The sequence below is a fragment of the Oxyura jamaicensis genome, chromosome 27 (genome assembly GCF_011077185.1).
Source record: "Oxyura jamaicensis isolate SHBP4307 breed ruddy duck chromosome 27, BPBGC_Ojam_1.0, whole genome shotgun sequence".
In the NCBI taxonomy this organism is placed as follows: Eukaryota; Metazoa; Chordata; class Aves; order Anseriformes; family Anatidae; genus Oxyura; species Oxyura jamaicensis.
In genome coordinates, this window is record NC_048919.1 from 5446554 (window position 1) to 5458941 (window position 12388).

The 12388-nt window shown below is 65.5% G+C and overlaps 2 protein-coding genes across 3 annotated transcripts in view; one reads left to right on the forward strand and one right to left on the reverse strand.

Annotated features, from left to right (window-relative positions):
- The first annotated feature begins 523 nt into the window (after window positions 1-523).
- On the forward strand, window positions 524-3964 carry SNX11 (sorting nexin 11). The gene is made up of 6 exons (XM_035347539.1): window positions 524-649; window positions 931-1017; window positions 1327-1427; window positions 1657-1755; window positions 1935-2147; window positions 3492-3964. Exons 1-6 carry the CDS (start codon window positions 629-631, stop codon window positions 3631-3633), a joined length of 663 nt encoding a protein of 220 aa, XP_035203430.1. The 5' UTR covers window positions 524-628; the 3' UTR covers window positions 3634-3964.
- Window positions 3965-6939: 2975 nt separating this feature from the next.
- SKAP1 (src kinase associated phosphoprotein 1) overlaps window positions 6940-12388 on the reverse strand; it is a 140443-nt gene continuing 134994 nt past the window's right edge. For both annotated transcript variants that reach the window (XM_035347536.1, XM_035347537.1), the window contains 2 exons: window positions 7858-7979; window positions 6940-7178 (listed from right to left, as the gene is read on the reverse strand). In XM_035347536.1, coding sequence (XP_035203427.1) covers window positions 7881-7979 — 99 coding nt within the window. In that variant the 3' untranslated portion in view covers window positions 6940-7178; window positions 7858-7880. The remainder of the gene's footprint in view (window positions 7179-7857; window positions 7980-12388) is intronic.

A 12388-nucleotide genomic window follows, 5' to 3' on the forward strand; every position in this document is an offset into this window, starting at 1 on the left:
CTGCCCGGGGGCTGCCTCCTGTCTCCCCTTCCCTAAGCGCTGGCACCGAGTCCGCGCCGCTGTTGCCGAGCAGGAATTGCTGCAGGAGCCTCACGGTGCAGCGAGCTGGCGGCATCCAGCGGGGCCGTGGGGGAGCCGGGGCTGGCGTGATGGAGGGCACGCGGCGAGACCCGCAGCCACCCCGGCGGGACTGCTATGGGGGGCAGGCGGCACCGGGGGGTGCGAGGGACAGCGGGGGCGATGTGGGCACCAAACCGACCCCGCGGGGGAAGTCGCGGGGTTGAGTTTGCTGCCGCTTCGGTTGGGTTGTGAAAGAGGAGGGAGGAACGGAACGGCGTGTCTGCGTCGGGCACCGAAAGGGGGCTGTGCTGAGGGGCAGCCGGGAACCAGCCGGATCTCCGCAGGACAGCAGCAGCTCTCCGGGGGGCTGCCGGAGCTGCGGCACCCCCGACACTTCGTGGTGGCTGCGGGGAGAGCACCAGCCGGGGCCTGGGAGCTGCCTGGCGTGGGACGGAGGTGTGGGGTCCCTCGGGGTCTGCGGGAGGTCCTGAAGACTGAGGGCTTGGTCTCACCTTACTAAATCCTCTGTCCCCTGTGCAGATGTTTCCCTCTGGGCTCTGGCTCTAGGATGTTGGAGGGCCGAGAGGAGGTAAGAGTCCTTCTGACGTGGCTTTGTCTGCTCCTGGGCTGTGAGCAGTCCTGGGCTGAGCACTGCGGCGAGGGGCGCTGGATGCTGGGCAGGGTCTGCGGGGCAGAGCCGGGGGGCAGCTGTTGCCGAGGGCGGGGAGGGGCTGGGGGCTCCTGAGCTGCCAGCGCGGGCGTTGTGCTGCCGGGGGCAGGCCAAGCAGTGCAGGGGAGGGGGCACTGACCCCCGCAAGGGGGGCAATGCTGGTGCAGCCTCCCTGCGCTCAGGCAGCATTTGTGCCGCAGGAGCTGACCACGGTGCGTGTCCAAGACCCCCGGGTGCAGAACGAAGGCTCCTGGAACTCCTACGTGGATTACAAAATCTTCCTCCACGTAAGTTGTGACTGGGGAGGGACGGACTGCAGAGCTCGGTCGTGCTGGGCGGGAGGCTCGGGAGCGGAGCTGCCTGGCCACATCTGGCGGTTCTGAGAGGGGGTGGAAGGAGCAGAGCCCTGGCTGCTCCGGGGGGAGCCCTCAGCCAGCCCTTCCCGGCCTCTGCGGCAGCCCCGTGTGCTCGGAGAGCTTCTCGCGTCTTCAGCGCTCCCCGAGGCCAGCGCCGTGAGGGGCTCCATAGCCCCTGAGATCCCGCCCTGCTGCCCTCGGTCAGGATTGTTCCGTGCTTTTGTGTTTCTGTCTTTGCAGACCAACAGCAAGGCCTTCACTGCCAAGACCTCATGTGTGCGGCGCCGGTACCGTGAGTTTGTGTGGCTGAGGCGGCAGCTCCAGAAGAATGCTGGCTTGGTGTAAGCGTGCGCTCAGCTCCCTGCCCTCCCCCACCCGCGGCCGCGGTTCCACGGCCCCGGGGATCCCCCAGGCTCCTCGAACAGATACGGACAGGGACAGCAGGGGGGTGGCGTGGCACAGGACACCTGCGGTCCTGGCATCCAGCTGCTGCCCCCGCAGCGTCCCGTGTCTCCTCGCTCTGGCACTGAGGTGCTCTGACCCCGGGCTGCCGCACCGTTCTTCCTGCAGGCCTGTCCCGGAGCTGCCTGGGAAATCCGCCTTCTTTGTGGGCAGCACAGATGAATTTATCGAGAAGCGGAGACAGGGACTGCAGCAGTTCCTGGAAAAGTGAGCAAGGCTCTTGCACCTCTGCGAGGGCCGGACGGGAGGGGAGGGCGTGCTGCTGGCTGTGCGGCGGCGGCGGAGCCGCTGGGGTCACCCTGGCAGCGAGGGGCGTGCGAGCTGCCGGGCAGGCTCCGTGTGCTCCCTGAGGCCGGCCTCGCTCACCCCGCTCTCTCCTCGCGCAGGGTCGTGCAGAACGTGGTGCTGCTCTCCGACAGCCGGCTGCACCTCTTCCTGCAGAGCCAGCTCTCGGTGCCCGAGATAGAGGCGTGCGTGCAGGGCCGGGGCGCGCAGACGGTGACGGACGCCATCCTGCACTACGCCATGTCCAACTGCGGCTGGGCGCAGGAGGAGGAGAGCCGCCCCGGGCTGCTGCCGGGGGGGGACCTGCGCGGCAGGTAACGGGCAGGGCAAGGAGAGGCCGACCCGAGGGCACGCGGCGGGGCAGAGCCTGGCTCCCTTGTGCTTGGAGCTGCTTCGTGCTGCCCTGAGCAGACCGGGCGCCCGGCGGCGCTCTGAGGCGGCTGCTGCCTCGCTGCCTGCGCCTCCCCTCGCGTGTGCCTGCAGGGCTGGCGACAGCCCGGCTCAGAACGGCCGGTGCCTGTGTAGGGGAGGTCCCCTGGTAGGAAACAGCCCCTGCTGGGACACGAGGGGAGCTGCCAGGCTTTAGAGAGACCCCTGAGTGTTTCTGAGCTGCCTGTCCCGTCCTTGCTGCAGGTGTGTAGGTTGAACACGCTCCCCAGCCCTGCACGCCGAGCGGGCAGGGTTCCTGGCGAGAGGCGAGCAGGGCTGCGTGCCCCGGGCTGTCACCAGCATCTCCTGGAGTGCCCTGCGGGCTGCCAGCAGGGTGACCTGCTCCGGCCGTGGCCAAGGCTTAGTGGAGAAAGCTCCCAGAAGAACTTAAGCTGTGATTTGCAAACGTCTCTGGATGCTTTCCTCCCCTAATCCCTGTGGTGAGGAGCCTTCGAGGCTTTCACAGCACGGGCTTTCCATGCCGTGTCTGGGTGCCCGCAGCGTGCGTGAGGAAGTTCTGCGATTCCCCACCAGCCGCAGAGCCCGGGCTGTGCGCTGGCAATGTCAGGCACCTCCCCAGGGGGTGGCTGCCCCGTGCAGCCGGGTGGTGGTGCCGTGCACGTGGGGGTGTCAGCTGCCCAGGGAGGAGCGGAGGGCACCCTCAGTTTGCCACCCCTGCGGGAGGCTGAACGAGCGCAGGCGCTACCTGCACATTGGGTCCTGCAGCAGGGCAGGTTCCCCAGCCGTGCTCGCTGGCAGCGTGGTGTGGTGGCGGAGATGCTTTGGGTCCCTGCGCTCCTCAGGTAAGATACCGCCAAGCAGGAAGCTTTGGTTTCTGGCACCACCCGGCACCTGCAGCTCCTCAAATAGAAGAGAGGGGTCTGGGCTCCAGCACGAGACCCGTTTCTAAACGGAGCACTTAGGGTTTAAGGACGGGATTTGGGGCAGGCCAGCAGCCTGGGCTGGCTGGGTGTGCGTGGCCTGGCTCCGTGCGGCCGCCAGTGGCAGCGTCCCTGCGCCTGCTCGGGGCTCCAGCGGCAGGAGAGCGGCCGCTGCTGTGCCGGAGCTGGCAGCTGGCAGCAGAGGGCTGCGGCGGGGCTGCGCGGAGGGGAAGCAGCCCTCGCTGGGCAGGAGGGGTCGTGCCGCCAGGCTGTGGGTGGCGTGGGGACGCAGCCAGCGCCCTGCCCCTTCCCCAGGTCCCTGCGCCCTGACCTGTTCTCTCCTTTCAGCTGTGCCAGCCGGGGGGGGCCACAGGGGCCCAGCTGCCTGGAGACCCTCCCGCACTGGAGCGACTTTGGCATGGATGAGAGCCACTTGGACAGCCCGGCTGAGCCGGCCGAGCCCTTGGGCGGACCGCAGGAGATGCAGTAGATGGCTCTAGCGACCTCGCCTGCCTTCCCCGGGACCTGCAGCCCTCGCTGGAGGAGGGACCGCCGGCCGAGCCGCAGGGATGGTCGGGCCGGGACTGGGGCTGCACTGGGAACGCAGCCTTGTCCTGGCTCTGTGGGGTCTGGGGCTCATGGGCTCTCTCCCTGCTGACTCTCAGCTGTCCTCCGTGTCCCAGGCAGCGTGTTCGCGTAGCTTTTCTCTTCAGAGAGGGGATCTAGTGATTAGTGAAACCTGTGTTTGTTGTTCCCGTGACCTTTGCTCTGTGAGCGGAGCAGCAGCAGGGCTTGGTCAGGTTGTGGTGGCAGCAAGGCCCGCTGTCCCTGGCAGGTCCCTGGCCCAGGGCAGGGTGAGGCACGCTGGCTCACCTCTGCTGTGACATGTGGAGCCTCAGACGGGGAGGGGGAGCTGGCCGCTGCCCAGCACGTCTCCTCAGGTTCATCCCATCCCCTCTGCATGGAGGCTGCATTGCCTGCTCACAGCTGCCCCGTGCAGCTCCTGGGGCGCTGGTCTCAGCTGCGCAGAGCCCACACCTGGGGTCTCCTGGCAGCGTTTGCCCCCCGGGGCTGTGCACGGCTCGGACGAACAGCACTGAGGTCCCTGGGGGCGAGGGGGGCAGTTTGTCTCCCAAGGTGTTTGCGGGGCCGCCCCTTCCAGCTGGGCTCCTGAAGGAGAGCAGAGCTCAGCGCACGGCTTGCCCCGCACACTGGGGAACACGGGAGTGACAAGGGGAAGGGACGGGGGGTCTCACAGGCAGGGCACAGTTTGCTCGGAGCAAAGCAGCGTGCAGTGGCCTTGGAGTCGGGGTCTGGCAGCGCTTGGGCTCTGCTTACTCCTGCTGCTGCTCCCTGTGCTCTCCTGCACCTTTTCCTCTATCCTGAGCACTGGTGGAGGCAGAGCCGACGTGCTCTGACTTGAAATAAAAACAAGTAGAAGAGACTTGCTGGTTGCTGGCAATGTCTGTCCTCGCTGCGTGGGTGGAGGGAGCCAAGCTAATTGTAGATAGATGGCTCTGGGGAAAAGAGCCGCTGATTGCACCTCTCCTGCCGCGGGGCTGCGAAGCCGAGGGGCCTGACCCTGCCGGGGGCAGCTCAGCCCTGAGCAGGGGGCGAGAGGGTCTCTGAGCCAGCAAAGGGGGAGCTGTGGGGTGGTGGCAGGGGACAGACGGGTTGGGAAGGGGCTCCGCCGTGCCTCTGGGGTGAGGTTTGTGGTGCTGGGCCTGGCTGGGGGGGCTCTGCACCCACACAGGGCTCCGTGGGGAGGGGGAGGGAGGGCTGGAAACCCGTTTGCGACGCAGCCGAAATGTCAGGAGAAGTTCATTGCGAAGGCTGCAGCTGCCGGCGCGCTGGAGCGCTGCTGCCATTGGCTGCCCTCCCTCATCCATATTCATGGCTATTCATGAGCGTGCGGCTCCAAATGGCGCAGCTGTGAGGCCAGCTGTGGCCACCGACCCTCTCCTGCGCCCACGCGTGCCCTCGCCCACGTGCAGCCCTCGCTTGTGCGCCGCATCCTGCGGGCGCTGCTCCCTTGGCCGTATCCTGCCCTGGCTCCCTGCAGCCCCTGAACACGCCTTGAGCCTTGGGCTCAGCCTGGCAGCGCCGCCCTGCTCGGGGCACCCTTCGCACGCGCTCTGCCAGGAGCCGGCCCTGGAGCTTCCCTCTGAGGGGGATCGGGGCTGGGGCAGCCGCTGGAGCCGGGGCTCGGTCCTGGCGCCTGGCTGGGCTTTGCAGGGCTGCGGGGTGCTCGTCCTTCCCCCCGGGGACGCAGCTGCTGCCCCAAAGCTGGCTGCGGCTCAGAGCCAGGCGGAAATTATTTTTAGCGGTGTTGATCAGCTTTGCGAAGCTGTCGGGAAAACAGTGACTCAGAGGCAGGGCGGGCCGTGCGGGGGGAGCAGCCCTGGTCGCAGGGAGCTGAGCAGTGCTGCCCCCCCTGCCAGGGCTGCTGCGAGCCCCGGGGGCAGGCGGGGGTCCCAGCCTGGCAGGAGCACACGGGACTCCTTCTCTGCAGAGCCCGGGGGGGCCGGGCCCCTCTGCCTCGCTCGAGGCTGGCTCAGCCCCCAGCCTGACGTGGGGTGGGCCCACGGGCAGCCTGCCAGGACCAGGGCTGCAAGGAGCCACAGCCCTGGCACCGGTACAGGGCAGGGGCTGCAGTGGGCGCATGGCACCCGTCAAGGTAACCGTCCCTGCCCGGCACAGGGGAGGGCAGCTCGGCCCCCTCCCCGTGCCCCCGCAGCCTGGCACGTCCCTCTCCTCCTCGCTGCCTGCCAGGAACAGCCGTGCTGCCTGGAAGCAGGCCAGGTTCTCCAGACTCATCCTCGTGTCCCCCCCCCCCCCGGGGGGGGGGGGGGGGGGGGGGGGGGAACAAACCCCCGCGCAGGGGCCCCCCCCCCCCCCCGCCAGCTCCAGCTGCGCCCCAGGGTTGGGCTCTGGGAGTAGCCCCAAGCACCCTGCGCCCTCCCTGCCCTGCTCCCTCTCCCCAGGTACCCCGGGTGAGCCGGCGGAGCCAGGGCAGGATCAGGCCTCTGCAGGAGCTGGTGCAGAGCAGGGTGGACACCAGGCTGCAGGAAAAGGAGCAAGCCGGGGCCTGTCTCCAGCACAGCAGCTCCCCAGGGAAGGGCTCTGCAGCCCTGGTTCTGGACTGCAGCAAGGCGAGGGAAGGCGCTGCCCTGCTGCGTGGGTGCCTCCTGGCCCTGGGGTGGGTGCAAGGCAGCCCTCGCCCCCATCGCCCCCCCCGGAGCTCCCCGTGCAGGAGGCCGCGCTGCCTTTCCCAGCCGAGCTCCGGGCGTCCCAAATCTGCCCTTGACAGCCAGGAAATGCCCGACCAGGAGGTGCCTCTGCTGGTGCGAGCCAGGCCCTGCACAGCAGCCCGCCGAGGAAATGGGTACCAGGACGTGTCCATCCCTGGCCCTGCAGCCTCACGCATGCTGGGGGGGGGTCTCATAGCCCTCCCCCCCCCGGCTGTGCCTGGCTTCCAAGCATCTGCCCGGCTCTGCCCTGGGGCAGCCGACGCCTGCCCCCCCGCCTGGGCACCAACGCGCCCCGGCTGCGCTGGGTGCGTGGGGCTGCGCCCGGGGGCTTTGGGCACCTCCCCGGGAAGCTGCCGAGCGCAGGAGCCTACCACCACCTAGCGGCCCTGCTGCCAAGTGCGGGGCGAGGAGGATGCGCCTGCACCGGGGGGGCTCTGCCGCTGCTGCTGAGCTGGGGCTGGGGCTGAGGGGCTGCCTCAGCGCTGCCCGCACCCAGCTCTGGCTCCGGACCGGTGACAAAGTTGAAACAGGGCCAGAGCAGCCAAGCATGGAGAGGAAAATGGCTTTATTGCGGGCTGCCAGCCCCCCACCCCAGAGGAGAGCGCGACCCCATCCCCGTGGGTCTGGGCAGAGGAGGCTGGAGGTGCCCTGGGGCTGCAGCAGCTACCGAGGGCACAGCAGGGCTCCGGGACACTGCGTGGGGCTGGGTGACGCACGGGGATCTTCGTGCAGCAGGTAATCGTAGGAGGGGGAGCCTGGGGCTGGGGTCAGTCTGCCCAGTATCTCAGCGTGGCCGGGGGAGAGACAAGCACCTGGATGTGGGGAGGGGGAGAGACATGGGTGACGGTGGGGAAGAGGACGCTGAGACACAGCCTGGCCCTGCAGCCTCACACGCAGCAGTGACCCGCGGCCCACCGGGCGAACCTGGAGGTCTCCTGGCCCCCAGTGAGGTTCTAGGACTGCTGCAGCTCGCCGCAGACCCCTCTGCTGCCCCAGCCCTGTCCTGTGACTTGGTTTCCCCAACTGCCTCCGGACTGGGAGAAGGGCCCAGCCCCGGTGCCAGCGCTGGCTGCAGCTGCAGGGTCCAACAGAGGTGGCTGCAGTGCCTTCAGCACAACTTTCTGCCACGGAGCTTGAAGGACATGAACTCCGGGGAAGGACTCTTTGCACAGAGCCCCAGGAGAGAGTGACACGGCTGTTGCTCAGGTGAACGCCTGAGGGTCCGTGCGTCAGCGTGCCCCTGACACCCCCAGCCCTGCAGGGGTGTCCCCGTTCACTGCTGCGCTGGGCACGGTGGTGTCTTCCCTGAACTGTGCCCATATTTTCCTGGCCTCGCCACCTCTCACTTAACACAGAAACCAGAAGATGGGGCCAGTCCTGGAGGCTTGGGCAGAACTGAGCCCCCCTCCCCAGCACCCACCTCTGTGCCCTTCCCTGCAGGTGCACCCTGGGGTGCCACCTCTCACCTGGGGTGCCACAGTCCTCATCACTCCTCCAGGTCGTAGGCAGCCACCAGGTAATCCTTCGGGACGATCCCAACAGTGTTGTTGAGCTCTCCGACCCACCAGCCGTACACGTTGTACTCCTGGGGAGACACAGCAGAAGGGGGGGTAACGCCGGGGCAGCGGCATGGCCTCGCTCCCTTCCTTCGGTGGTTGCATTTACAGAGAGCAGCCCACACCACGAAAATCCCCCAGACTCACCTCTCCCCTGTAAATCCCGCTGGGTTGCACCTTTGCTTCCTCAACCCTATCCTTCCCCTCCCCGGCTCTTCCCTTTGGGTCCCAGGCCCTTTGCCCCACAAGCCCCCAGGATGCTGATGGAAAACACGGCGTGGGGAGGGACGGGGGCTCCCTCCCCTGCTCCCTCACATCCCCTGTGCCTTGCCATCTTCTCCAGACAAGCAGGAAAAATCCTGCTGCAAAACCAGAAGAAAAAATTGTCCCTTTGCTGCAGCCTGGAACTGGGGCGAGCTCCCCAGGACCCAGGGGCTGAGCGGCCCCGGGCTGGAGCCGCACCCCAGGCGTGAGGAGGAGCCCCCAGCCCCCGCTCGGCCATAGCCCGAACACTGTGAGGTATTTTAAAATAATTTCTGCCTTGATGAATTGCCGGGTAGGCCGCGATTGCTCATAATCAAAGGGAGGAAAATGCAAATGAGAGCCAGCCGAGAACTCGCGGCACCAAGCGTTTATTTCACTGCACAGTGCCAAAAAGAATTAAAACAACATTAAACTCCCAGCAATAATGTTTAAGTCCTCGTTTCCAAGTGCCAAATTGCACCACTCTGGATCATACAGATGTTCGTTAATTATGCTAATTTTTATTAAACTATTAAAACGAGGAGTGCACTGGCACAGCAAGGCAGAGCCCAGTGCAGGGTGAACTCTGCTCTCGTCTGGAGGTGCTAATTTACATCTCGCTAACGTGCTGCTGCCTGCTACCGGGGCTGCTGCGTGCCTGGGTTTTGGAGGGGGAGAGGGGAAGGAGGGAGCCTGAGGATGGGTTTACTGGAATCTACCTAATTACACACTAATGGGGCCTCTGCGCTCAGTACCTGCACGGCCCGCGTTGGGGGGGGGAAGTAATTTAGCTGAGACTTTACAGAAGGGACTGGAAACCACTAATCGGGGAGGTAATTGTTCCGGCGGGGTTGGTGGGCGCTGCGCGTGCAGCACGGCACCGCGGGGGGGGAGCGGGGCCCTCCGCGTGGTGCGGGCCCGGCAGGGTGCTGGGGGCAGCACCCACAGGTGCTGGGCACCGCGCCAGGGGCCTCGGGGGTCCCCAGCACCCAGCCAGGCCGCGGCACGGGGCGCCGGGCAGCGGCCAGGAGGCAGAGCAGAGCCTCGAGCCGCCACAGGGCCGTGCTGGCTGCCTGGGAGCCCGGCGCCCCTCACAGTCAGTGGGGAGCTGGGTGCGGGGTCAGCCCCCCAGTGCCGACCCACCCGCATAGTGCCCAGGCTGCCCGTTTCCTACCAAGACACCTGCTCGGCCGTCCTGCACGCATCGTGGTGCAAAGGTTCAGCCCTAAACTCAGGGACTGGCACCAAACCCTCCCCCCGACAAGCTCTGGGCACCAAACCTCTCTGCCCCAGTCTCGAGACGCAGCTCCTCTCATCTCACTCCTGCTGCAACTCTCAGATTTACTCCCAGAACGAAGAAAAACCCTCAAAGCACTTTCTGCATTTAATTCCTGAGATCCCCGGTGCCAATGGAATCCGAAAGCAGACGCTCGTTCAGATAATCGCCAACAATCGGGGCTTTTATGGCGGGCTGGTGCACGGGGCTGTAAAAGGATTTATGCTGCTAAGCTCCATCAACAAGGGAAAAGGAGAAGGGGGGGGGAGAAACAAGACTATAACCACAAAACAAGACAAAAAACAGCAAAAAAACAGCCCCAAACTGCCACCAACTAACCAAAAGGAACAGCAAACCCATAAACAAACCCAGCCCGGGGACATCTCCCAGCCCGAGGCAGCCCTGAGCGGATTCCCCAGGGGCAGGGGGCGGAGGAGCCGTGGGTGCCTCGCAGCAGCCTGGGCAGCGCTCGCGGACCCCGCTGGATGAAGGCTGCCTTTTAATCTCTGGCTCTGCCTGCCGCTTTGTGTTTGTGCTGTCTCGTGTGCTGCAGGCTGGCCACGTCCCTGCTCCGCACCCGGCTGCCACAGAGGGTCAGAGCTGCTGACGTCCCAGCCCTGCTCCTGTCTGGCCGCTGCCACTGCGTTTGTCTCCGTGCCTCGTGCCGAGGTGCCTTTGGCACCATCTGGGAGAGCCAGCACTCTTCCGAGGGGGCAAGTCGAGACCTGGAATGGCTCAGCTGCAGGCCCCCTGTGTGCCCAGAGCGTGGGCAGCCACACGCCCCCCCCCCCACTCCCCCCTACAGCCTCGTGTAGATGGCCACCCCGTGGGACCCTAAACCCTCAGCCAATCTCTCCAGCAGCACCTGCCCTGCCCCACCAGGCTCTTTGGCAAGCTCAAATCATCCCGTTGAACACCCCTCAGGCCCCTCGCCGAGGCAGCGTGGGGCTCCCTTCCTCTGCCGAGTGCTGTGGGGACAATATTTACTCCCCATGGGTGCTCCCAAGCCCTTCTTGCCACCGCGCTCCGTTGGCAGCCCTCGTAAACAACCCCTTTGGGCCTGAGGAGCACCATTCATCACCCTGCTTCGCACAGAAGATCAATGACGCTTTGATGGATGCTGAAGGAAAAGCCAATCAGTCAGGGACTTATCGGTTTATGATTGCTCGGCCCCATTATTAGTGCTTGTGTGTCATACATTATTGTTAGGAAAATGGAGGAATCTAATTCACAGCGAGGTACAGCGGGCGCGCGAGGGGTCGGCTGACACCGGGGAGTTTTATACCAGGTCAGCTTTACATCTATTCACCTCAAAGAACAGCTCCGAGCCACAGCAAGCTCTGAATTCAGGGGGCTACCTGCCCGCAGGGACTCAGAGCCCGCGAGGGATGCAGCTGGGAGCGTCCTTTCCTTCGCTGGGCTGGTGCCCAGAGGGGCTATCACCAGGGCAGAGCAGTTCAGGAGATGCTCACCCCACGGTTCAGACCATGACCTATCGTTACCCCCAGCACATTGGTCTTTTGTAGGGTAAATCCTTTCAAAACCAAATGGTTCCCACCTGCCTCCAGCGATTCAGCTCCCAGCTGCTGCCAGGAGCTGCGGACGCGGCTGGGCCGGGCCCTGCTCCCTCCCCACTGCGGTGCTGTGCCCCCGGGGCCCGCCTGCCCCAACCCGGGGGGAAGCCAGAGGAGACGAGGGCTGGGAGCAGCAGCCCGGGGGGGGTGAACAGAGCGGAGTGTGGTGGTACCCAGCTAGGGGAGCTCGGGCAGGGAGAGCTTTGGCAAGGCAAGCAGCAGGTTCCCTCGGGACAAGTCCTCAGGCCTTCGCGGGGAGGCTGGCCTGACCGGTGCGGCGCAGGATTTGGCCCATTGGCCATTTTCCATTAAAACGAGCAAGCAAGCACCCAGCCAAGGAGGCAGCACCACGAGCTAAGACGCCTTACGACGAGCAAGCCCCGGGTGGCGGTGGCCGGGCAGGTGGGACGCGTGGCCCCCAGCGGACGCTGTGCTGGGGGGGCGCCGTGCGGGGCGCGCACAGATGGCTGCGGCCAGGACCCCGCGCAGCGCGGGCAGAAGGAGCGGCTGGAGCCCTGCCAGCCGCTGGGGCAGGAGGGCCGCGAGCGGAGCGGGGCCGCGGGAGGCAGCGCCGAGTTCAGAGACAATAGCGGCGGCAGGAGCCGCGGCGCTGATGGGATTGGGAGATGATGTGAAACTGCCGTATTAATATTTATTCCATAAAGCGTGCGGCTCCCAGCTTTGCGCGGCTCCGCCGCGCTCTGACCGCAGTACCAACCCTCAGGCACCGCAAACACAATTTGAAAACAATGTGACGGAAATGTTTAATCTGCTCAGCCCATCTGTGCTGCGTATTTCTCCAGATCTCCCTGAGAGAGGCGCCTTCGAATCTCCACATTGCCTTTAATATTCTCCTAAATCACCTCCCCACTGCACTTCAAGGGCCATTGCTACAATATCACAGGTTCATCGAGAGTGCACGGGAGGAGGGGGGTGCAGGGAGGGGAGGGTGAGGGACGGGGGTGTCGGCTGGGAGATTTTTTATTTTAAAATATTTCCCAGGGATGGTGTTCCTGTGCCCCTCGGACAGGCAAGGGAGAGAGGAGGGAGAAAGGAGGGGGGAGAATCAGAGCGAAGTTATTGTGCCATTGCTGGGAGGTGATCGGCGAGGCTGTTTAGAAGCAAACGGGCTGGAATAGAGCAAAAATCACTTCCAAAGAATCGCTTTTATTAATCTCCTTCCTCGGCCGTCTGCTTGCGCATTCGGCTGCCTCGCTCCTCTCCTGAGTGCCCCCTCCTGCTGCGAGCAGGTGCCCGCGTGAGCCCGGAGGTGGTGCAGCAGCATGGCTGGGATGGGATGGGGCAGGGCAGGGTGGGGTGGCCCATCCCCATCCCATCCCATCCC